The sequence below is a fragment of the Setaria italica genome, chromosome I (assembly GCF_000263155.2).
Source record: "Setaria italica strain Yugu1 chromosome I, Setaria_italica_v2.0, whole genome shotgun sequence".
In the NCBI taxonomy this organism is placed as follows: domain Eukaryota; kingdom Viridiplantae; phylum Streptophyta; class Magnoliopsida; order Poales; family Poaceae; genus Setaria; species Setaria italica.
Genome location: NC_028450.1, coordinates 12,845,838 through 12,868,886, shown reverse-complemented (window position 1 = coordinate 12,868,886; position 23,049 = coordinate 12,845,838). Strand labels below are relative to the sequence as shown.

At 40.0% G+C, this 23,049-nt stretch overlaps 1 protein-coding gene across 1 annotated transcript; it reads left to right on the top strand.

Annotated features, from left to right (window-relative positions):
* The first annotated feature begins 1,334 nt into the window (after positions 1-1,334).
* Positions 1,335-21,298, top strand: LOC111257871. The gene is made up of 26 exons (XM_022828149.1): positions 1,335-1,676; positions 1,794-1,826; positions 2,405-2,491; positions 2,599-2,654; positions 3,476-3,559; positions 5,363-5,418; positions 5,530-5,588; positions 5,692-5,781; positions 6,343-6,426; positions 7,374-7,424; positions 10,042-10,156; positions 10,238-10,290; positions 10,361-10,444; positions 11,400-11,490; positions 17,450-17,638; positions 18,028-18,049; positions 18,134-18,254; positions 18,366-18,437; positions 18,536-18,679; positions 18,933-19,057; positions 19,569-19,746; positions 19,874-19,940; positions 20,108-20,205; positions 20,751-20,849; positions 21,086-21,159; positions 21,265-21,298. The coding sequence occupies exons 1-26, from the start codon at positions 1,335-1,337 to the stop codon at positions 21,296-21,298; spliced, it is 2,508 nt and encodes an 835-aa protein (XP_022683884.1).
* The last annotated feature ends 1,751 nt before the right edge of the window (positions 21,299-23,049 follow it).

Here is a 23,049-nt window from a genome sequence, read left to right as displayed (position 1 = left end):
TACCCGGCATTACTGTACCTATCAATGTACCGTAGCTGGTTGGCCATCTACCGAGGCTGATGGGATGGCCCCACCATCAGCAAGGGGCAATGACTGGCAGCAGCTTGACAGAAACGACCTTGTAGTTTGAGGAAGTTTATGGGAAAAGTGTTTCCGAAAGATTGTGATAAAAAAAGCTTTTGGGAAAAGTTTTTAAAAGATTTTGATAAAACATTCTTCAGTTTTATACATTCCGGACTGAGAAAATTAAGTTGAAATGGGAACTTGATGATTAAGGCATACCATTTGACAAAGAAAAGGAGGAACATACCATTTGACAAAGGAAAGGAGGAACTTGGCCCGCGGCTTTTCCCCTTCTCAGCTTTCGAAACCCCCCGACTCACTCCCTTGCGTTTCCTCCTCACATCAACTCCGCCACCGCCTGCCTCCTACCGTTGCAGAATCTTTTCCTCCTCCGACCTCAAAAGCAATCCTCTTTCCTCGCTGCGGAGCGCGGAGGGCTTTTGCAGGGGGATAGCGGCGGCGGCGGCGGAAGCGGGGCCTCTCGTCGCCGGTGATTATTAACTTCATGCTTTTATTTTTTGTCCGTTTATCTTTTTCTTGAGCCGGGAGATTTGGGGTCGATCGAAGCGGAAAGATTTGCTCTTTTGGTCCTGCTCGGTGGGGTTTTCTCACCTTCGATTTATCTTGATCCCGTGCAGGGGATTTTTTTCTTGCTGCGCTTCTGGGGGTTTTTTTGGGGGGTTTTGGCTCCTGCCCACTTGATCGTACGATAGATAACTCTCGTGTCGACTGGCCTGCTACTTTGCCATCCTTCTTTTCTTTGATGGGGAAAATGTATCATCTTTGGCCGTTTTTTGGATAAGAAAAACCCGGCATGCAAGATTGCTGCAAGGTACCTTGCATTGCATTTCACACTCTGGTATTGGGTCTCTTGTATCTCGTCTACCCGGTACGGGTTTTGATTTGTGCTCCGACGCGGAAATCCCCTTGCTGCTCTTTTCAGAGGGAAAAGCTGCAGCCTTTAGTTTCTTTCATGTCGAATTGTGTAACTCTTACTTGGAAAGAAAAAAGAGTCAGCGTTGCAATGGGCCGATGGCTCATATGTCCTTTCATTTCCTTTTATGGGACTTGGGGAAAGTTGCGTTGTTGGGTTCATATTATGTGTTAAACGACAATTAAACCTGTGTTTTTCTTTCTTAAGGTATTTTAGCACGCATGATGTTTGCACGGAGGATTTGTACCTTTTTTAACCTGTCTCTTCCTTTGTGTAAACCTCACCTGAAAATAGTTTCTGCAACCTGTTCTGTGTGGTGAGCAGGTTTTGCTCTAGGATGGCAGAGGCAAGCAGAGGATACAAGGGAAAGGCTTTAGTACAGTATTCGGATGGGCTTGAGGAAGAAGATGCTTTAAGAGTGTACCGGTTTCAGGTCCTGTTGCCAAGTGGCGTGAGCACCAGCCTCACGCTGCATAACCCTGGCGAAGAGATGTTGGTTCGTGATCTCTTGCTTAGTGTCAAGAGGGAGTTGAACAATGCTTCTGTGGGAGGTGGAAGGATGCCGGAGATACAGTGGGATGACAACATTTTCCTAACTGACCTGCTTGACGAAAAGATAACAGACAAAATCAAGTTGAGCAACTTTGACACCAAGAGTACAAACATACTAAGACTCCACGTGAGTCCCTAACCATTTCTATTTTCTATCATAACAATGGGTTAAGTTTTGATTCATGAGGTTGCTCTGCAATGCATACTCTCAGATGCTGTATTTAATTTCTATTTATTTTGTCAGGATGAAAAAGGAGAACCGGTCAGTACATTTGAGGTGAGTATTTGATGTAGTGATATTCGGATTCTCTACTCTGACATTTAGCACTTTATTGGCTATTCTTGGTACAAAGTACTGAGCACTATACCACTTCTTTAAGAGTTGAGGCTTGCATCCTTTCCTTCTAAGATACAGTTTCTGCATTAGTGTTTCGTTGAGAACCTAAGATCCTTGTGTTTGTGTTATGACTTCACAAGTATTCAGAAATCAATTGATTTCTGCAGAGAACAAGATGTAGGATTAATCCCTATCTATCTTAGTATTGAGTTGCACAGTTCAACCCAAAAGCTTATTAAGCTGATGGGGGGGGGGGGAGGTGGGCAATTCAACTTATACTCCAACACTCCCCCTCACGTGCAGGTTCTCTTAGGCCGCATACGTTGAAATTGGAGTTGGCTGCAATTATTTTATTTAATTGTGCCCACCAGGATTCGAACTCGAGACCTCTGGCCCTGATACCATATTGAGTTGTATGCATTGACCAGTTCAAACCAAAAGCTTAAGCTGATGGGAAGAGGTGGGTAACCCCTTATACTCCAACACTTAGTTCTTACTTGAACAATTGTTATCTGCAGAATATGTGGGACCTTACCCCTCAGCCTGATCTGGTTCAAGAGCTTCCGGCAGAATATAGCACTGAGAGTGCTCTTGTTGACCTTACCGTTAGTTTTCTTGTTAGAATCCTATAGTTTACTTATATTTGGTTTGTCACACTTTCTGATGGTCTCCCACTGCCTTTTTTTCTTCTTCCCTTTTTTCCTTTTCTCAGGATAATGCATTGCAGGCTTTGTGGTCAAATGGTATAGGAGAAAGGAAGTTAATCAGGTTAATACCCATGCATTTATATTATTACCATCAAAGTCCTAGGGTATAAAAGAATCAGTGTTTTTCTTTTTCCTGAATTAAAAGAATCAGTCTTTGATAATGTTTGCTTTATCCGTTAGACTTCAACCTGTACCATCGGTCTTTGATATTGTTTTTTTTATCTGTTTGACTTCAACCTGTATCATCAGTCTTTGATATTGTTTTCTTTATCCGTTCCACTGCAACCTGTATCGACATGCTTTTTTAGCTAGTAATCTATGTTTGGCATGTAATGTTAAAAGGAAAGAAAATTGGTAGCTGTTAGCAGAAGAAGTTTGCAAAGTTGTTTTCCTAATGTGCTAGGTCAATAAGTTAGTATTCAATATGAAGCCAGAGAGTAGGGTGTTGGGTTTGAAGTTACCATACAAGTAAAATTTCATTGAGGAAAGGCAATGAATGAAAGAATTAACTTGAAACTACTTTCAATGAAAAAAAATATGAGGGTACTAAAGTGCATTAAATAAACAAAAAAGTAAAATAAATGTTGTAGATGTATCGGGCTTGATTGTTTTTTGGGGGCTTTGAAGAGGTGTCATTGTTCATTAGTATTATTGCAACAATAACCAGTTAGCTAAATAAAATTGCATTATTTCCACGATATTCATACATCATGATGCTTTCTGCTGGCGGTGTTTATGAGAATATTGTTAAGGTCCTACACTATTTAGTGTTTTGTCTTCAAGTTTGCTTCCATATCATTATAGTATTTAATTTCTAGGTCATACATGTCTTCCGGACCGCACAAACTTGGTGTGAGTACTGAAACTTGAATCTTCTTACAGGATAACTCTTGTCAAAGAAAAGATTGTGATTTTTGACACTGGTAGGGGAATGGATGGTTCAGATGCGAACTCTATATGCAAATGGTAAAGTGGGAAGCTCAAACATGATATATTTTAATGGGTCATTTTTCATGCTGTGAATGCTTCGTTTAATAACATTGGGATAGATGCCTTGTACTGCTGCTTTAACCTTAAATACTTGAGAAGAAAAGGCCCCAATGTTGGAGTGGCTGAATAGTTTTGCTTCTGCACACTTGATTGAAGGTCTAAACTATGATATCTAGGTCACACAATTCTATGAATTGTTCTGTCCAATTAATATGAACTAGAGCTAACATACAGGAGTACTTCATTCCTTTTCTTTATTTTGCATCTATATTTGTTGGAAGTATACATGAGAGGAAAAGTGTTTTTTATTAAGTTATGAACAATATTGTAACATTCTTTCAAGTTCAATGTATGAAATATATAGACCACACTAGTACTTGTTTTTTTAAATTTTTTGGTACCATTTTCTTCCATATAATTAGCAGTGACATATTGTACAGGGGAACAATGGGTTCTTCTAACCATAGAGTATTTCGGCAAAAAGGTATTGGTGGGAAAGCACCATATCTACTGGTGAGAATACTTTACTGATTCAAGCACTTTAATTTATTTTAAGTTTCATTGTATTGTATTTGAAAAAGGCTATTATTGCTTTGATAGCATCCTGACTGTGCAAATGTGAAGATATTTACTCAAGAAAACATGCAGATATTTGAAGTTGACCAAATTGGGCAGAGTAAATTTACATCCACATTTAGTTGTTTGGATTATGGTTCAGGAAATGGAATTATATACAAAAACCAGAACATGGCAGCCCCACCTCCAAATCGGGGCAGTTTCTCTTTCTTTCCTTTTTTTTTTTGAAGTGAGGCTCTTCTAGAGTGGTAGCACTGTCCGTGTTTGCTTGTTACTCTGCTAGCATGTGAACTCAATTAAACAGCCTTCATTGGCCTTGTGGCCAAGAACTCGAGGAGCGTCCTAACTTGGCTTTGGCAGTTGACTTGGGGCCCATGGTTGTTCCATAATTGTATTTGAGGGCAGCTACTGTGGTTGGGCACCGGTTTGCATTGACACCCCAATAGCCAGCAAGCTGAGAGAGATACATGGTTGTGGGCATGGATATTGATGTGGACACCCTGTCAGCTAAAGATGGGCACATTGCTACCATGTCTGACAAAAACCATGGTGGATAAGAATGAGTCGCTCTAAGGTCATGAAGTGGGTGGTTTAGAAATTGGGGGCTGGTTGTTTGTCTTGGGCAACAGTTGAAGGTCGAATATGATTGTTTGTTTCGTAGATATATCAAAACTTATTAGCTATAGGAAAATGCATATTGGGCAGTCCACCTTTTTTTTCGAATGCTTGACATTGAAGTTCCTATAGCCCATCTTTTTACTGTGTATAATGCACTTACATTTTTGTACAATTTAACTTATTCAGTTGTTGAAATATGGATGCAATGCAGTGTAGTACTTTGTTGACACTAATCGGCGTTACATAGTTTTTGAATACACCGTGCTTCTCCATAAACCTTTTTTATGTTTTGGTATGTTAAACATCATGAATATATTAATTCAAAAGAATTTAATATGTAGGGTACTTTTGTATTAATAAATCAGCTATCCATATGCCTGAACCAACGAGGCTTTTGCTTTTCGATTCCCTAATAACATTACTTTATTGATGTCTTATAAATTTATAAATTTTTATATAACTTTTTTTCGTTATTCCTTGTTGGTGTCTCATGTTGGGTTTTCATTTCTAGTGTACCCAACTTGCTTGGGACTAAAAGGCTTTGGTATTGTTGTACTTATGTATTATTTCTGTTAAATATTGCAGCCCTTCTTTGGCATGTTTGGTTATGGTGGAACTATTGCCTCAATGCATCTTGGAAGGTATGAATTTATCATGTGTAATTTAGATAGAAAGTTGTAGTTTCTGTGCTTGATGAGCTTGTTCTATCTCTTCTGTGAAACAGAATTGCTATTGTTTCCTCTAAAACAAAGGAATCGAGAAAAGTGTTTACCTTACACCTTTCAAGGGAGGCATTGCTGGAAAAAGCAGGGTCTAAGAATTCCGAACACACTTGGATGGTTTCTCTCTCTCTCTCTCCCCCCAATTTTTGCTCTCTTGCTACTTTATTTGCTGTACTTTGAAAATTAAATCAGACCAGTACCTCCGGTTTGCAGACTGCTGGAGGAGTTAGGGATCCATCTGAAGAGGAGAGGCTGTTGTCACCACATCAGAGTTTTACCCAGGTGGTTGCATGGCATTTCGAACCACTTTCTGAATGTTCTGGTCTCCTGAATGTGTGTCCTGTGTTGAATAGAGTTCCCAAAAAAAACTTATGTGATAAGTTTCCTGTACCAGTTTTCTAAGATATATTTGCTCACTTAATATTTCATGGGAAAGTTGTCCTTTCCACATGTGCATTTATCTTTAGTAAACACTCTTCAATCGATGTATATTATCGATAATGCTACGTTGCATGTCATAGAGAGTATGTTCCGATGCATGCCACAGGCCCCCTTGCCCAGCAGAAATGAGGAGTTGAGCTTCCATAAGAGCTTCACTTAAAAAAAAAATATTAAACACTGCTGTGACTGGTTGGAAAAATATTTTACTTATTACTTATTTAGTCATATATACTTCTTTAACTGTCCATTTTGCATCCTTTTTTCAACTTTGTTTTCTATACAATGATTTTTAAGAAATGAATCCAAATTGAAACTTTGGTGTAGTTTGATAATGTTTTTTCAAGTTGTTCACCTTCTGAAAAACTTAAGTTTCTGAGCTCATGTTTTTATTCACATTCACAGGTAGAGATCTGTGGGCTGAAAAAACATCTGGAAGCAGACAGACTTCTTGGTTTTTTGAAGGACGTCTATTTTCCATATATACAGGTTCTTATGTGCATTTATTCAATACTACTCCTTCCGTTTGAAATTATAGGTCGTTTTAGCTCCGTCCTAAGTCAAACTTGTCTAAGTTTGACCAAATTTATAGAAAAATACATTAACATCTACAATATCAATCCAATGCACTATGAAAATATATTTCATGGCTATCTAGTGAAACTAGTTTGATGTTGTAGATATCTATGCATTTTTCTATAAACTTGATCAAAACTAAAGAAGTTTGTAGATTCCATTTTTGCACTATATTTGGTTAGGTCTATTGTTAACCTGAATAGGTGCGCTTGTTCTTTGAATTCATTATGAACTGAAAGATTTTCGTGCTGAGTTTTTCCGATACCAGCAAGAGTGACATTGTTTAACTGTTTATTTGTTTGTAGAATATAAGGCAATAGCCATAAGGTCAAAGCCATTGGACCTTTTGAGTAGGTCCTGGAAACTAATCTGTGCAATGAGGACATTCTAATTAAATTGATACAATATCACTCATTTGTATCTATCCTGACAGTTGGAATGCGCAATACACTCATAGTGTGGCCATTTGGTAAATTGTTTTATGTAACAAATCTTAACTAGTGTCTTTAATTTCTCAAGATCCAATTAAAGGAAGTACAAGCTTGAAACTAAGCTTGAGATGAGGCATCCAGATAATCACCTGTTACTGGCCCTACCGGTCTTCTGGGTGGGTACAAAACTCTTTTTTCAAAACAATAACATTAACACTAGTCTCAGGCTGTGGCTGGGCTGCAAGTTGGATTTCTGAATTCAAGAGGCTCATCAGAGTCAAGCTGTTTTGAGTGCTGTACTGATGCACTTCATTTTACATGTTTTTATTTGTCAACTAGATCTTGTGGAGAATCAGTGTTCTATTTGCAAATTAGGATAATCCTAATTGGTGCAGTTATACTAATGGGATTTATTTTAATTTTGTTCAGTATGATGAGGATATTGAATCGATGAATACAAGAAACCCAGTTGAATTCGAGGTTTGTCTTTTATTCCTTGTCAGTGTTTTTTCTCGAACATGTCAGGAGAGCTGCGTATCATTGTATTAAAAGTAGAAGGAGTCATACAGAGACCCAAACACACACCCACACCCACTAGAACCTGTAGATCCTAATCACCTTTTACACGAAAAGAGTCAACCACTAAAGGGGCAAGAACCTAAGCCTAATCAACCCCTCTGATAGCCGGCAGGGGGAGGCCCTTGGCTCCTGCCAAGCTCCACAGTTGGGCATCTTCTTTGGCTAGAATCAGAGTTGTAGCAAGCCTGGGGGAAGCCCCATTAAACACACAATCATTGCGATGTCTCCAGATGGTCCAGGCTCCAAGGATGATAATAGAGTTCAAGCCTTTGCGCACATCACTATCCACATCATTCTCCACTCTCGCGCACCAGTCATACAGAGATGTATCAGATGTTAGTAGAGCAAGGGCTGAGATACCTGCATATTGCAGGATGGAGAATCAGAACTGTCTAGCGAAAACACACCCAATGAGAAGATGTTGGATATTCTCATCTTCTTGGTCACAAAGCGGGCATCGAGCAGGATGTGGGAGTCCACGCCGAGCCAACCGATTTGCTGTCCAACAACGATTGTGGGCGACTAGCCACATGAAAAAGCGCCATTTGGGAGGGGCCCAAGATTTCCAAATGCGTGCATATGGCTCAAATAGGATGGCACCCTGAAATTGAGAGGCCGATTTAGCTGTGTACTATCCAGATGAAGATAATCTCCAGATATGCTTATCTGGGATTCCTTGCTGAAGGTCCACTGCAGTAAGAGTATCCCACAGCTCAAGATATTCCAACAATGCTTCAATGGATATTTCACCCTGAATGTCCTCCAACCAGAAATCATTGTCAAGGGCCTCCTTAACAGAATGTTTGCTTGCTCTTCTCCCCGGCACCAAGGCATACAATCGGGGTACAAGGTCCTGGACACTCTTACCAGCCAGCTATTTATCTTTCCAGAATAATGTATTGGATCCATCCCCTACTTCAGTGGTCATAGCCATCGAGAGGAGGCATTCAACCTCCTTGCTAACCTGGAGCGGCAAGTTGGCCCAAGGTCTGTGAGGCTCAGTTTTCCTAAGCCATGGCCATCTTGCTCTCAGAGCGACCCCTAGTGCTTTCAGGTCAGAGATTCCCAACCCCCCAAGCTCTCGAGAGCGACACACCTTAGGCCAAGCGATAAGACAGTGCCCACCATTTGCTTCTTTGCAACCGCGCCATACAAAGGCTCTTCTAATCTTATCTATTGCTTTGATTGCCCATGGGGGCATGTCAATTGCCATGGCCAAATAAACCATCATTGTGGTGAGAACATGTTGAACCTGCACAACTCTTCCTGCCCGTCCTTGTCAGTGTTACAAGCCTCAATATCAGACCACTATTTATTAGTTAAATCTGGAAAGATTGGTACGCTTCTAGTTTTCTCCTTGTTAAATTCCCTTCCAGTGTTACAAGCCTCAGTAGGATGTTTATCATATGCTGGATTGTTCTAAAATAATTGAGTTTGCAGATTTTAATTGTAGCTATGTGTTGTTAGTCTCTATTGTATACCTTGTTATTAGTCCCTTATTTGGGTGCTATACCTTGTTATTATCTCTTGCACTCATGTGTGTATATGTTGCCCTGTTGGACCTTGTCATCTCATCGTAACAGTTATTACTAAATCTGTATTCCTAGATTGCCTATTTTATTTGAATGGATAAATATTTGAGTTTAGAATGCCTTCATCGTTGATTTATTTAGGTAACTGGTGGCATGGAGGTAGTTAGATAATTGTGTTGTCAAAAAGGACCCAGAGTAAGACTTGGGCTGTGATACATGTGTAACCTAGCCAGCAATAATAGTATCCTAAGGGCTTCTTCCCATTTTATTCCTCTTGCTTACTCTTCTCTTCTCCATCTAGACTCAGAGCTACCCTCCCCCAGCCTTTTCATTCTAAACTCCTCTTCCACTCTATGGCATTGGAAGAAGTCCTAGTTTGTACCGGCAGAAAAAAGGTCCTAGTTGGTAGGACATTATCAACCTGGACAATCTATCCACAAATAACCAGAAACATTCTGTTCTTGGAATACGAAAAATCGACAACAACTCTATTTTTTTGGTGCGGTATGATTGGCTACCACAACTTGCTTGGGACTAAAAGGCTTTGTTATTGTTGTGGTAAGGTTGGCACCTGAGTGTGGTTGTGTGGAATACATGACTGCACGGGCAGCATTAATGATTACGACCCTGCTTTGTTCTTATTAGATGGCTGCCAGCTATAGTGATATGTTCAACATTTAACCATAATAAAGGGACAACTTTCGTGTAGTTTGTGATTTGATGTTACTGTTTTGAACAACGGCGTGTCCATGCCGGGTTGAGGGGACAGGAAAAGAAACTGCTCCTAAGAAAGATATTGGGGTTCCCAATGCTTCTCCACGCCCAACGAGATGCGCCAACCTCGGGAACTTATTCGTGAAATCAGGGGTCCACATGGAAAGTTTGCATAGCTGCAATCAAATACTCTATATGCCACAGAAATGTGCACCTCTATCTATCATTCTTTTTTTTTTGAGAGGTGCCTTGTTGTGGATGATATCTTTCAGGTGAATGGTGTAAATTTAGCAGAGGTGCAAGAGGGTGAAGTCACAGTAACTAATTTGCACTCTTCAAATGGTCCTGATTTCATTTGGCACCTTAAGTTCACAGAGAAAACAGCAGGTAATATATCTCTTGCATTGAAACTAAGATATGATAATTTTTCTTTGTTTGCCTTAATTTGTTTTTGTTTTGCATACTTAGCTTCTTGTCAAGCTCATGCGCGGTTGAAGTGTGTCTACTTTCCAATTGTAAAGGTATTAACGAATTTGTAATGAGCTATGAATATGTTGACATGTGTCCATACTAACTTTCTGTTCTTTTTAGGGAAAGGAATCTATAGATTCTATCTTGGAAAAATTAAGGAATGATGGCTATGAAATGAAAGAGAACTTCGACAACTTCTCTCGTGTATCAATTCGTCGACTTGGGCGTTTACTTCCCGATGCTAGATGGGTAACACTATTAAAGTTCCACCCTAATTTAGTCAGAAATTATGATGTATTCTTTTATTAAAGGACCACCCTAATAAGCATTCTATTGCATGACATCCGTACTAATATTTTCCTTTACTGGTCTTGCTTTTTTGTCTACTCTTGTAGCATCCTAACATTTCCTTATCTTTTGTGGTTGATGCTAATGAAATCTTACAATTTTTCACAAGCTGCCAGTAGTGAAGATCTTAGCACCTATCATTCTGTGTATTTTAATATTGTAGTCACAATATTCATTTTTGTTAAAAACTGGTTTGGGTTATTCCATATACCTTTTGCACAAACTTTGCATGTAACAAATTAGGTTATCCAATGGGAATAGATATTGAGCCTGTCTGCTTGTAGCACGTCTTAGATCATTCACAACTCATATGGTTAACTTATTGGCTTGATAATATCATCTGGTACTATTCCAAGATAGAGTACTCGCAGAACCTCTATGTTGCCCTATTTGTACGATACCTTTTGATAATGCCAATCAGCCCAAAACATTCCATTGGTACGATAGTTGATGCATTCAGTATCTGTCGAATTGACCAAGTTGTCTTTTGGTTTGACTATGGACATACTTCTCAACTGTAGTGGCATGTTTTTATTTCCCCTCATTACAGATCCTAAGGATGGTTCATGCTTTGAAAATCACTATTGAGAGGAAATTGTTAACTTCATCACACTGAACTCTCATATAATGAATATGATTTGCCTCTTATTTCCAGCACAACAGATACCAATTTCTTCAAATGATTCCTCTTCTATATTTGGATTGAAATTACCTTCAGCAGATATTGGCAGAGTTAATGCATATGAAACTCATAGAGAGCATTGCCTTTTTTTATTAATCCTTTTACCACATCATCATTTATTCACTGCAGGGCCCTCTTCCGTTCATGGAAGCTAAATACAGAAAGGGCCACAAGGCTGAGTTCTTTAGGCGATGCTGCAAGAGGGTGAAATGCTTTGTAGGTAAGCTTAACATATGACTACTTGTTACCAGACAACCAACTTTGCCAATGTTTTTAACTTGGGTAGTTTTGTTCTGAAAAAACAAGAAAGCTACATTTTGGATATTCACTAACTTGTGAACTTAAACTTAGTTTTCCATTAACCATTTTTAAAATTTAACATATTTTAATATTTGTTTTTTAACAACAAACAAGTTTACACAATCAAAGTGGAAATGCTATGTTGTTGGCGCATGCTCATCTTAGCTGACCAAAGTGCAAACATGGTAGTGTGGAGAGGATTGTTTCAAGATCATATATGACCTCGCATCCATAGCAGTGATAATTAACCTGCTGGTTATGCCACATTGAACTACATACAGTCACACACCTTTCCTTGTCATGTGCCTAAAAGTACACCTCCAACTTCTCCTTCAGAGCCTGCAATTCAGCAAGGAAGTTTTCTTTGAAAATTCGAAGGGCCTTCTTAAGTAAACACCTTTGTCCTGGTAGTAGAAGCTATGTTTGCCTTGATGTTGTGATTGTTGGTTCACAATGGGACAACTATTCTGCAGAAAAAGGCTTGGATGGCTTCAAGGGGATGGTATCAAAATAGGAGATAGACTAAGAACAGAAACTGCAAAGATCTAAAGTGCAAAAGAAATTTTTGTATTGGTTAAGTCTTGATGGATACAATAAAATCCATTTTTTTTACATACCTGACCTCTTAGATATAATATCTAAACTTACAAAATTTACATACTAAGGATGTTTTGATAAAGAAACAAACTGATCTAAACACCACTAGGATGATAGCCGGGCGCCATTGGCTGCTACGGGAGGGATTGTACTACTAGGGAGATTTGGAATAATTATTTTTTTCTTTTTTTTCTGGAATACGCAGGAGAGCTGCGTATCATTGCATTAAGGAAGGAGATAAAAGGCTCATATAGCCATATAACAGCACACACACCAACACTACACACAGGTTCTAGGTGGGGCTTTTGCATTCTTGCCCCTATTTTGAATGCCAATTGTGATTTTACCCCTGATTTTGCCCTTTGAGTGTTTTTGCCCTCGCTTTTCCAAAACGAAGCTCTAGTTTGCCCCTGTTCCGCTAAGAGAAGTTAACGTTGTTAAATTTGTAGTAAAAAGACAAATATACTCTTTGTGATTTTGCCCCTCTTTTAACATGAAGCACTCTATACGTGTATTCTACTCATGTTTTGGTATATTTTTTAATTAATTTCATATATTCGAGCAGAGCATTTCGATAAAGCTCTAGCAACATTTTTTTTTCTTTACCTTAATCACAACTGAGATCAAATGGCACAATCAAGCATCCATCACATGCATACATTCAGAATGATAATAAGCATAGCAACTTGACTGCCAAATAATCTCCGATCAAAGCTTCAATTTGTCTGTTCATCGATTCATTGATTGTATCTCCAGTAAAAAGTGGGAATTCAAGCTAGATGCAAGCCTCTCAGCAGAAAAGAAAAAACAAAATGAAAATTAAACATTTGCATCCGCCGTTCCGGTCCAAGATGGCCGATTCCTCCCCAATTGCATCCATCTACTGGCATTACAGCAGGAGTAGATTCGGAAGAGCATGACTACATGAGGACATTCTCATCGCACTCCTCGTAGGGCACCTGGCACCCGCAAAAGTAACCACCGCCGCTTACGTCGCCGCTCGCCTCCTCGCGCTCCAGACATGACGACAGTGGCACATGCGGCAGTGGCGGCTACCGGCCCCACGCTCCCAGCCTGACCGCACGCCCGAGCAGCTTGTCTGGCCGCCACGAGCGCTGTGGTGGCGCTGCTTGGCTTGCGCGCCTGGGTCGTGGCGCCGTCTGGCCTCCGCCCACTCGGAGCGCTGCCGCACACCGCCCAGCCTGCAGGGCTTGCCTGGCCGCCGCGCACTGCTAGTTAGAGAGACGGCCAGATGGGTGAGACTGCGTGAGAGATTTGTGAGGGAGAGGAAAGGAGACGGGTGAGGAAGAGATAAGGCAGGAGGGGTACCTGGGTCATTTCATCTATTTTTGGTTGTTTATTTATTTATTAATTCACTTAATCAGGTTTCCATTTAATGGACATGAGTAAATGGCTGCTTTATTTCAAATAATCGAGGGAAAAATCACAAACCCTAAAAAGTAGAGGTAAAAACACAATTAGCACTTGGAGTAAGGGTAAGAACACAAATCTCCCTTTCTTGATTGATTGCCTAACATGAGATGCTAGCAACCTAAAGCTAACAACTTAATGTCTAAACATACATATGCACACATCAGTCTAGCCTATTTTGCATTGTGCCAAGCTTACACTCATGCTCACTAGCACTAACCCCAGCTGTGGATTCGGCATGTAATCAAACCCATTTTTTCTATCTATTAATACAATGACACGCATCTCTCCTACACGTTCAAGAAAAAATTAGCCCTACCAAGATGAATAGGGAAGTGGAATTGGTAGGTCATGGCAGCAAGTCATGGTGGTTGATAAAGTTGAAAGGAATGAGAGCGATTATCATTCGCTATGTGTTGTATGGTTACCAAACATGAGCTCATTAAAAGCTAGATTGACTTTCTACAATCCAACAAAGTATTATCTTTTTTTTCTTGAAAACGCATAAGAGCTGAGATCATTTTTGTATAGAAGGAAACATATAGTACAACCCCCAAGTCCCACTCCTGCAATTTACTTCGACACACACGTGCCAAAATATAAGGGAAACAATGAACATAAAAGGAAAAGTATCGGCATTATCCTGCCAACAACCTGGAGGTCCCTAGCACTAGCTTTGCCACTAGAGCTACAAAATATTATCTAATTCCTTTTTAAAACTATAATTACAACTTTAAACCTAATTTTTAATCTAAATCCCTACTTTGTTTCCTGAAAGATATTATTAACCCGTCTGGTCCAAACAACTTTAAGATTTTATAATTTCATTGCTTAAATAATTTATTATTTGTTGTGTATATTTTTGCAGAAACGGATGCAGGGTTCTCTCCAACACTTTCAAAGGTAAATTTTCATATTTTAGTCTTTATCTGTTTCTAATTGTTTTTCTTTTTTTTTATTTCGTATAATACCTGGATGTATGACTTAAGAGAGTTACTCTTATATCATCTATAAGAGGATACCTTGGTAGATCAATGTTAGAGTACATTTGGTCGTTGTAGATGTACGTATTGTAGACTGCCATATTTATCCGGGGGAGCCTTGCTCCCCAAGTCTCTGTATTCCATATATATTGGCTGAGGCTCCAATGCAATACAATCCATCAATTATACGCAATCTATTCCTTCTACATGGTATCACGAGTTTAGAGTTTCTCAAATCCTAAGCCACACTTTCTGCTGCCAATTGCGCCGCCCTCGGGGAGATCCATCTCCACCGGGGGCAGCGCTCTTGTTTCGCGCAGGATAATATTGATCTGGCTGCCAGCATCCTAGCGTCGTTCCCCAGCAAGCAAATCGCGTATCCTCCTGTGGCGGATCCAGTCGCATCTGGAGGACTCCCGTCTCCGCCCTTCCCAGATGCTGTCGGACTTGTCACATCGAGCTATCCTCCGTGGGGCTGCCAGGCTGCTGCCCCGGATCCACTTCGTGGTTGCTAGGTCGCTCTGTGGCAGGCTGCCATGGCCATGTCATGGGGGCTGCCATGAATGCCAGTGCCCACGCCGGCGACCCGTCCTGCTGCGATGGTTGCGGGTCCCCACGTGGCCGCAACGTGCAACTACAAAGGATGCCAGGTTCTCTGCCTGACTGCCTCTGCCGTTTGATTTTCTTTTTCTCTCCGTGCCGACGTTGAGGCCAAAGCAAGGAAAAGGAGATAAGATGGTAAAGGCTAGAGGCACCCAGAGGTGTACACGAGAAGTTGCTGCTGTATCTTTTTTTCTCCTGATCAGAGTTTGGGTTTGCGTTGCCTGCCGTCGTATCTACTCCGCGTGCCCTCTTCCTCGACATGGTCACCGGTCGTTCTTCTCCAACACCCGTATGGTCCAGGCTGGCGTGTGGTGCGCGTAGGGGCCCTATCTGCAACGTCGCTGGGCCCCTCTGCCCACGGTCTCCACGCTGGCCGTCCCCAACATCACCGCCACCACTTCAATCTACATGGCATCGTCGTCCATCGTCTTGTACGTGCGCCCTCAGTCTGATCAGCCGCTTAGTGCACGGGTGCGGCACGTGCGGATTTGGGATGGTTGTCGTGAGTACGTGTGCACCACCACCGACACGAGGCTTGCGGGTGCATTGCCTCTTCGGGTAGCAGCACCGCCCTTCCTGGTCCTCCCTGTCATTGGATCTTCATTGCCGTCGACTACGTCCTCGACCACGTCCACATCGTCCTCCTTAATAGCGTTTGCGACATCGTCCATGACTACGTCATTGTGCGCATCGCGCAATTGGTCTTCGTCAAGCTATTCGAGTTCTTTGCCGTCTCCCTCAAGCTCCACCGCTGCGCTATTTGGATCATTAGGTCTTGCGCCAGATCATCTGGGTCTACCTCCTCGCTTCGTCCAGCACCACCTCGTCGCTAGCATTGCCATCTCATCTTCGCCTACTTCATCTACTTTAGCAACCGCGGGCTGCGTTGGCACCTTCTACCCCATGCCATTCTGCGCCCGCAACCATTGTGGAGGCCTTCTCTGCTAGTCCCTTAGACACTGACGCATGGTTGGTGCCTTCTACCTTGAACGTCCAGTATTGGCCACACTGGTCTGTGCCTTCATCCTCGACGCATTTCTGGGCCTGGCAAACCCGGATATGCCTCGTCTACGTCGGCCTGACTGCATCAACTTCGGCATCGACCTTCCCCCTACGATTGCCTCGACGCATCGCCGTCTTCGACTCTGGCGTCTTCCTATATGCGCCACCATCCTTATGGCGCCTCCTCATGCGCCCGCGGCTTCATATGCGGCTCACTTGCTCGTCTTCGGCAACCTCGATTGCTACGTTGACCACGACTACCCCAAGCATGGCATCCTCGACCATGGCTATTCACCCTCGTCTCGGCTACCTCGACATCGTCACAAAGGGTTATCATCCACATGAGTTACTCGCCGGTTTTCTCTCCAGTCGTAGCATCCGCACCGTGCCAGCGTTATAACTGCGGGGGGATATCAGTCTGTCGGCTTCTACCTCTCCAGTCTCACCATCTGCGGTGCTCCCGCTGTGACTGCGGGGGGATGTTAGAGTATATTTGGTAGTTGTAGATATACGTATCGTAGATTGCCATATATATCCGGGGGAGCCTTGCCCCCTAAGTCTCTGTATTCTATATATATCGGCTGAGAGGCTCAATGCAATAGAATCCATCAATTATACGCAATCTATTCGTTCTACAAGAATTCTCCCTAGGCACAGCAAATTGAAGGTGTTTAGACAGTAATATGACTAAAATCAGTTATTGCGTTATCTAGTAGACTCAATCGCGTATATGTTTTGATCACCAATCTAAATTAGAACACATCTGTAACACCTAATAAAATTGTAGAGTTGCAAAATCTTTGTGTCAAGTATTGTCATTATATTAAAGTAACACAATCTTTTACTTTGGCATCACTTATTTTATACGAGTCAGCATTACATGTTTTATGAACGTAGTTTGAACCAAACAATACAACATATGTTGTTCCAACTGCAGCTTTATGTCTTACGAAAAGTAAAAAATAGTCAGGAGTTGTCATCTAAGTGTTACAAATTCCTAGAATGAAACATTTCCACTAAACTATCATTTCAGAAAGTAGAAGTTGCTAACTGGAATTATATTGATTTTGCAGACTGATTTAGCACAACATAATCATTTTACGAAGGCACTTCGTAATTGGGGCAGCAATTATTTTAACAATACCCCAGGTTTTATTGTTCGTCCCATCTGATTTACTGCTTTAGTAGCCTTTTAACATTTCCTAGCTAAATTTCATTTAAGAATTCTAATATTTGTTTTGGTCTGAATCTTTTGCTAAATAGCTGAGGTTGATGTTGAAGCCCGTGACAAGGACAGGAAACTAATAAGTTATAATCAGCTGGAGAAACAATACTACGATTGGATCAAGGAAATGCATGACAAGTATGATGTGGAGATGGATGGTGGGGATGATGAACCCACCCTTATTATCAATCCAAAGTGCAAGGAACGACTTGGAATATCCAATGATGGTGAGGGATTATGGATGCATTACTGTTGTGCTTATCATATGCTTAATCAATTAACAAAGCACGAAATTCTTGGAATATCATTTTATTATATTTTATTACAATCCTGCAGTTGAAGTCATTAGAGTCCATAGATCAATTAGCAGAAAAGGAAAAACGTGGAGGAGAGGAGATCATCTGCAAATTCTTACAGGAGCAACTGGACGTATGAAAAGTAGTTTCAAATCATTGAAAAACTCTTTGTGTACCACTTTGGAGTACATTGTTGTTGAAGGTCTTCAAGGGGATGTTTGTGGTGAGTTCACTCATGTGCTAATGTATTCGTCTTCTACGACATATCCTCATTGGTTGGCATATCTTTCATTTCTAACATTGGTTTGCCTTATCCACAGGTGAAGCCCGCCTTATATGCAGGTTTATTTAATTCCATTTTATCAAGTAAAAAATTTGCTTCCCTCCTTTTTTTTTTGGAAAGGTGAAGTTTGCTAAAATTTCCAGGCCTCTTGGGTACTCTGATGAGCAAGGATGCCTGGTCGACGAAGCTGCGGACTGCATGAGTCCAAACATATATATCCAGGAATCAGTCTCATTTCCTGTCAGCATAATAGATAATAGAATGGTAAAGTCTTGTACAAGTGCATGCGAATTTCTGGCATTTGGTGTTTTTCAATTGCTATACTTGCAGTGCCAAGCTATGGATGATGATGCTTGGAATAAAATGTTGACAAAGAAAAAGGAGAAGGCTGCTAAATGGATTGAAATCATCCGGAATTCTGGACTTGACGCTCTTGGACTAGAAGGGGTCAGTAATTTAATAGACTCATATACTAATTTATGTCTTTGAATTGTGTGCGCGCACGTGTGCTGTTTTACTTTTGCATATATCTGCTCTTTTGGCAGGATCTACCATATGAAGGTGATGTAATGGCTGGTTATCAACCTCCACACGAAATTGTAGCTGTTTTGCGACCAGGAAATTATATGCCTAGCTCCACTTGTCTTCTTGAGACGAAGTATATAGTGAAGGATGATCAGCTGGAGATGGTAATGGAAGTTCGAAATTTGCCCAGAAGTAAAGACTGTCCTGCAAAACTTTTTTATGAAAAGGTGAAGAAGCCCTCATCGCATAATGGCATACATGGACTGTATGTATTTCCATTGAGAGAAGCTTCATGCATATTTAGAAAATCTGGAGTTTACCAGTTTATATTCTCCGTGGTAAGTGAAATAACGTTTTCATATGGAGTTGCAAGAATTTTTATTTTAACCTTATGCTGTATGTTGCAATGCTTTATAGAGTTGCAGAGGTTCGAATGTCATTCAGCAACAGACAACTATAACAGTCTGTCCAGACTTGAACTCTAGGCGTTGTCTTTTCAGTGTCGCTGGTTCTTCCACTGATAATGCTCCTGTGGATATAAGGTTCGTGCTGGGATGCATACATATTTGGATCCATAGTAATATATGTGTAGTTAATTTCTCTGTCCGCTTGTTAAACATGGCCAATAAATAAGATGTGCCCTTTCTCATTCAAATTTTTTGTTATCTATGCTCTTGTTGATTGGTTTAATAATGTTCAGTCGACTAAATTACTTTGGTGCGTTCCTATATGTTCTCCTGTGAGGTGACTTCTCTTCATTCTTATGAAGAAAATGCTTTCAGGTGCACTTGACATTCTGAATCGCTACATGTTTTTGTAGTGTCTGGACAGTCCGCTCATTCTTCATTTATAGTGCAAGTATTGTAATTAGGCCCTATTATTGGCTCATACTAGAATTTACTCCAACATGCCCCTCAAAAAGGCCCCGAAATGTCAATGATTGCCAGTCATGTGGAATTCTGCATAGAGCTCTTCTTGTTGCTTTATTTGCTATATTAGTTCTGTCTACAGTTACTTTTTACCTTTTCAGTTGCATAAGAATTGATATTGCAGGCTTGGATATCCAGTTAGACGCCTTGCTGTTAAAAGTGTAGATCAACATGGAAATAAAATTCCTTTCCTTGACACATCTGGCATTATTATAACTATACTTAATGGTGATGATGTCCTTGCGCAAGTCAATGATGTTGAAGTGGAACTCTCATCAGATTTGTTAACAATGAATGTTATGGTATGCCATATGATCATTCTTTATCAGTTATCACAATCCTGACCATAACCTGGTAATTTAATGTTTCTATGCTAACCATATTTGACGTTGTGCTGTGCATGAAGATTTTCTGTTTGAAACCAGCAAGTTGGACATACTGCGGCCAAAGTACGAGGCGAAGTTAAGAATATCTTCATCTGATAATGAGTTCTCTGGTATATGTCAATGTAAAGGTTAGATAGCTAGCTCATTTACGTTATCTGTTACATTATCTATTGCAATTCTATATTTTCGTTAATCTTATTTCATGAGGAAGTTTTTATATCATTCCTTAAGTACTGGGTCTTATTCTCACTATAAGAGTTGACATGTTTCCCTGCAGTTAAACCAGGCCTTCCATCAATCATTAATATGGACATGTCCCTCTTCTCTGAAGAGAATTTAATTCCTGGAAGAGTGATAGATAATGTCCTTCTGGAGGTACTTAAATGATGATGCTAACTTGTACACCACTAGTTAACTAAATAAGCATGGTTAGGTTATTGCAGATGACCAGTAAGGGCCCAACATAGCTATTAGAAGTCTTTATGAACCATCGGAACTTTGTTGAGTATTGATAGCATCTTAGTCTAATATGAATGAAGGTCATCACATTGTTGGGAAGAATTTGTTTGGTTCTAAATCATACTTTGATCTAACAAAGGATTAGGTTCTTTTTCATTTGAATCTGAAAGAGAAGCTATTTCTTGTGATATAGAGCAAGAAAATTATTTCAGAGGAACAAATTACACTAAATACTTTTCAGTGGTATTCACTTTCTTGATAAAAATCTGGCAACTGACTAATGCAATAAAAATGCATACTTTTGAGTTAAAATCTAGAACCAGAATGATAATTCTTCAGTGCAAAATAGGTATGTTTTACATCTGAGTTTGGGGGACTGTATAAAGTGTAATACTTCATTCTGGTTCAGTAAGTCCTCACATGGTGTTTGTTTGTGACCCTGGATACCACTCATGTGGCAGGTGTTAGATCAATTTAGCAATCATGTTGAAGAAGGAACCAAACTTAATGTCCATGTTGATGGACTCTGCTTTCTAGATAAGAAAAGCTCCGTTCAGAAGGTAAATCTTTCACATAATGTATGATATTCAAATGTATCCAGTGCATCACAACAGTCCTGAACAGATGCTAGGTGCCAAGGCAAGCATATAAACAGCTATACATTCTCTAATAAGTAAGCATAGGTGCCATGTGGGGATTTTGTCCACAGTGGAACTAATGTGGAAAATGCAGTTTGCTAATTAAACTCTCTGAAAGAATTTTCTGATGTACCATTTGCTGTGCCTGTTAAAAATAGAAATATTGGCGACACTTTAGTGGTGTTTCTTATCGAGCAACAAATGAGCTTCACTGTGTGATTGAGGGAATGTGGTATGCTGTTAGAGAACAGTTACATTACTGTTCCACTATTTCTACCTCATATTTTGACTTTCATGGCAGCCATTTTTGTTGATCAATTGATCAATAATTCTGCAGTTATCCATCTACCAGCATGTATATTGAAGAGTGAATTTTGCAGGTAAATGGTGAGGGGTTTATTGACCTTTGTGGAGCCCTAAAAGTTTTGGGTGGCTTTGGTTCAGAAGGTTGGATATTTTGTATTATGCTTATGCCAGCATTTTATACCAAATTTTCATTCAATTTATTATGCCTATCATGTGCAGCTTGTATAGCAATTTATCACCACAAGAAGAAGATTTTCTCCAAAATATTTCAAGTAGTCATAAGAGAGTTAAAGGCAGTAAATGTAAGATACTTTTTTTCCTTGAATGAATGCTTATTTTTGTGATCTGACCCTTAATTTTTAGATAATGTTTGAGGTTTCTATGTGTGTTGTCATTACAGGTTCCTGAAACTTGTCCGGCTGGATCCTTTTTGGAAATCATATTTGAAATTTCTGATAGTGATGGTCTGGTTGATGAATCCATAGATGGACCTCTTCATACACTCAACATCACATCGAATGAGTTATCACTTGTTGAAGGAGCACAATATGGCATTAAACATGGAAGATGTGTGGTTTCTCATGTGCAACTTCCTCATCAACAAGGAAAGGTCACTATTGTGGCATGTCACACACACTATCCTGATCTGGAAATTACGATTCAGGTGCCAATTGCATATAGCATTTCTAGAATTTTTTATTTATTGTTTCAAATGTACCACTAAACTTAACCTTTGCAGCTTCAAATTCAACCTTTTGATTTGGCATTAACCAGCTTTGAGGATGGAACTAAATCTATTTTGAGCGATCCAATTTCATCTGTTGACAGTTCAAATCTTTTAATTCCCTGTCAACTTGCTCCTGCTGAACCTAGTCATCTTGTCACATATGTAAAAGATGTTGTTAAGGTAAGAATTTGACATTATTAAAAGTAGAGAGCACTACACTGTTTTGTATGTGGCACTTGGATATTCCTAGAGCAGGTGAAGTCTGTTTGATTTGATGTGAAAATTAATAAGTATTTTTCTAGCTAGAAATTTCTTAAAATTATGATAAACTTACAAGCAAGATTAAGAAAAACCTCAAGCATGTCCATCACTAAGATCTCTGTAATTTCGTATCTTGATTTGCAGAAAACTAAAAATAAAGTTGGAGATACATACTCCAAGATGAAATCTACGGAAAAGATACTTGGAACTCTTTCTTCTTCGAAGGACTTACTGGAGGAAGAAATTGTCACCCTAAAAGGTGATTTTTCCATGTCCGGTCATTCTTGTAACTTTTATTGAGTGTGTGTTCATTTCTTATGTCATGAAATGTTCCTGCTTTCATACTGTCATAGTGTTGCAATAATAACTTGAGCTTTGGCTCCATTGCAATGGTCCATGTGTTTCATAAAGTCTGCTGCCATCACTATTATTACTGTAGCTAGCTTTTGGTTTACTGCTTTATGTAACTTAAATTTTTTTAACCAGCTGAGGTTGGGCCTATAGTTGGGTCTTTCATTGATGCAAAGGAGTTAATTCGTAATAAAATTAGAGAAAAAATTGGTACTGCTGCTTTTGTTCTATGCTCCAGTGGTGAATCTTTCATGGAAGGTGTTGTCGGTATTGTTGCCCTACTTGGAACTGTTCCAGACAGAAAAATTGGCAGGTAAGTGTTGTTTTCAGAACATGTAAAATAGAGGCTAAATTTATCTGTTGGCACTGGATTATATGTAGTTTGTTTTGGGTCATTTGTAAAATGATGCATCATTTTCTTCCTCAGGATCTTTGTGTATTTATTTTGTAGGATGCTTGCTGTGTATCTTGGCAAAG

Coding starts and splice junctions, on each gene's coding strand:
- LOC111257871 (XM_022828149.1), top strand. CDS start 1,335: ATGGCAGAGGCAAGCAGAGGATACAAGGGAAAGGCTTTAGTACAGTAT. Junction 19,747..19,873: donor TGTTAACAATGAATGTTATG/GTATGCCATATG, acceptor GAAACCAGCAAG/TTGGACATACTGCGGCCAAA. Junction 19,941..20,107: donor ATCTGATAATGAGTTCTCTG/GTATATGTCAAT, acceptor GTTTCCCTGCAG/TTAAACCAGGCCTTCCATCA.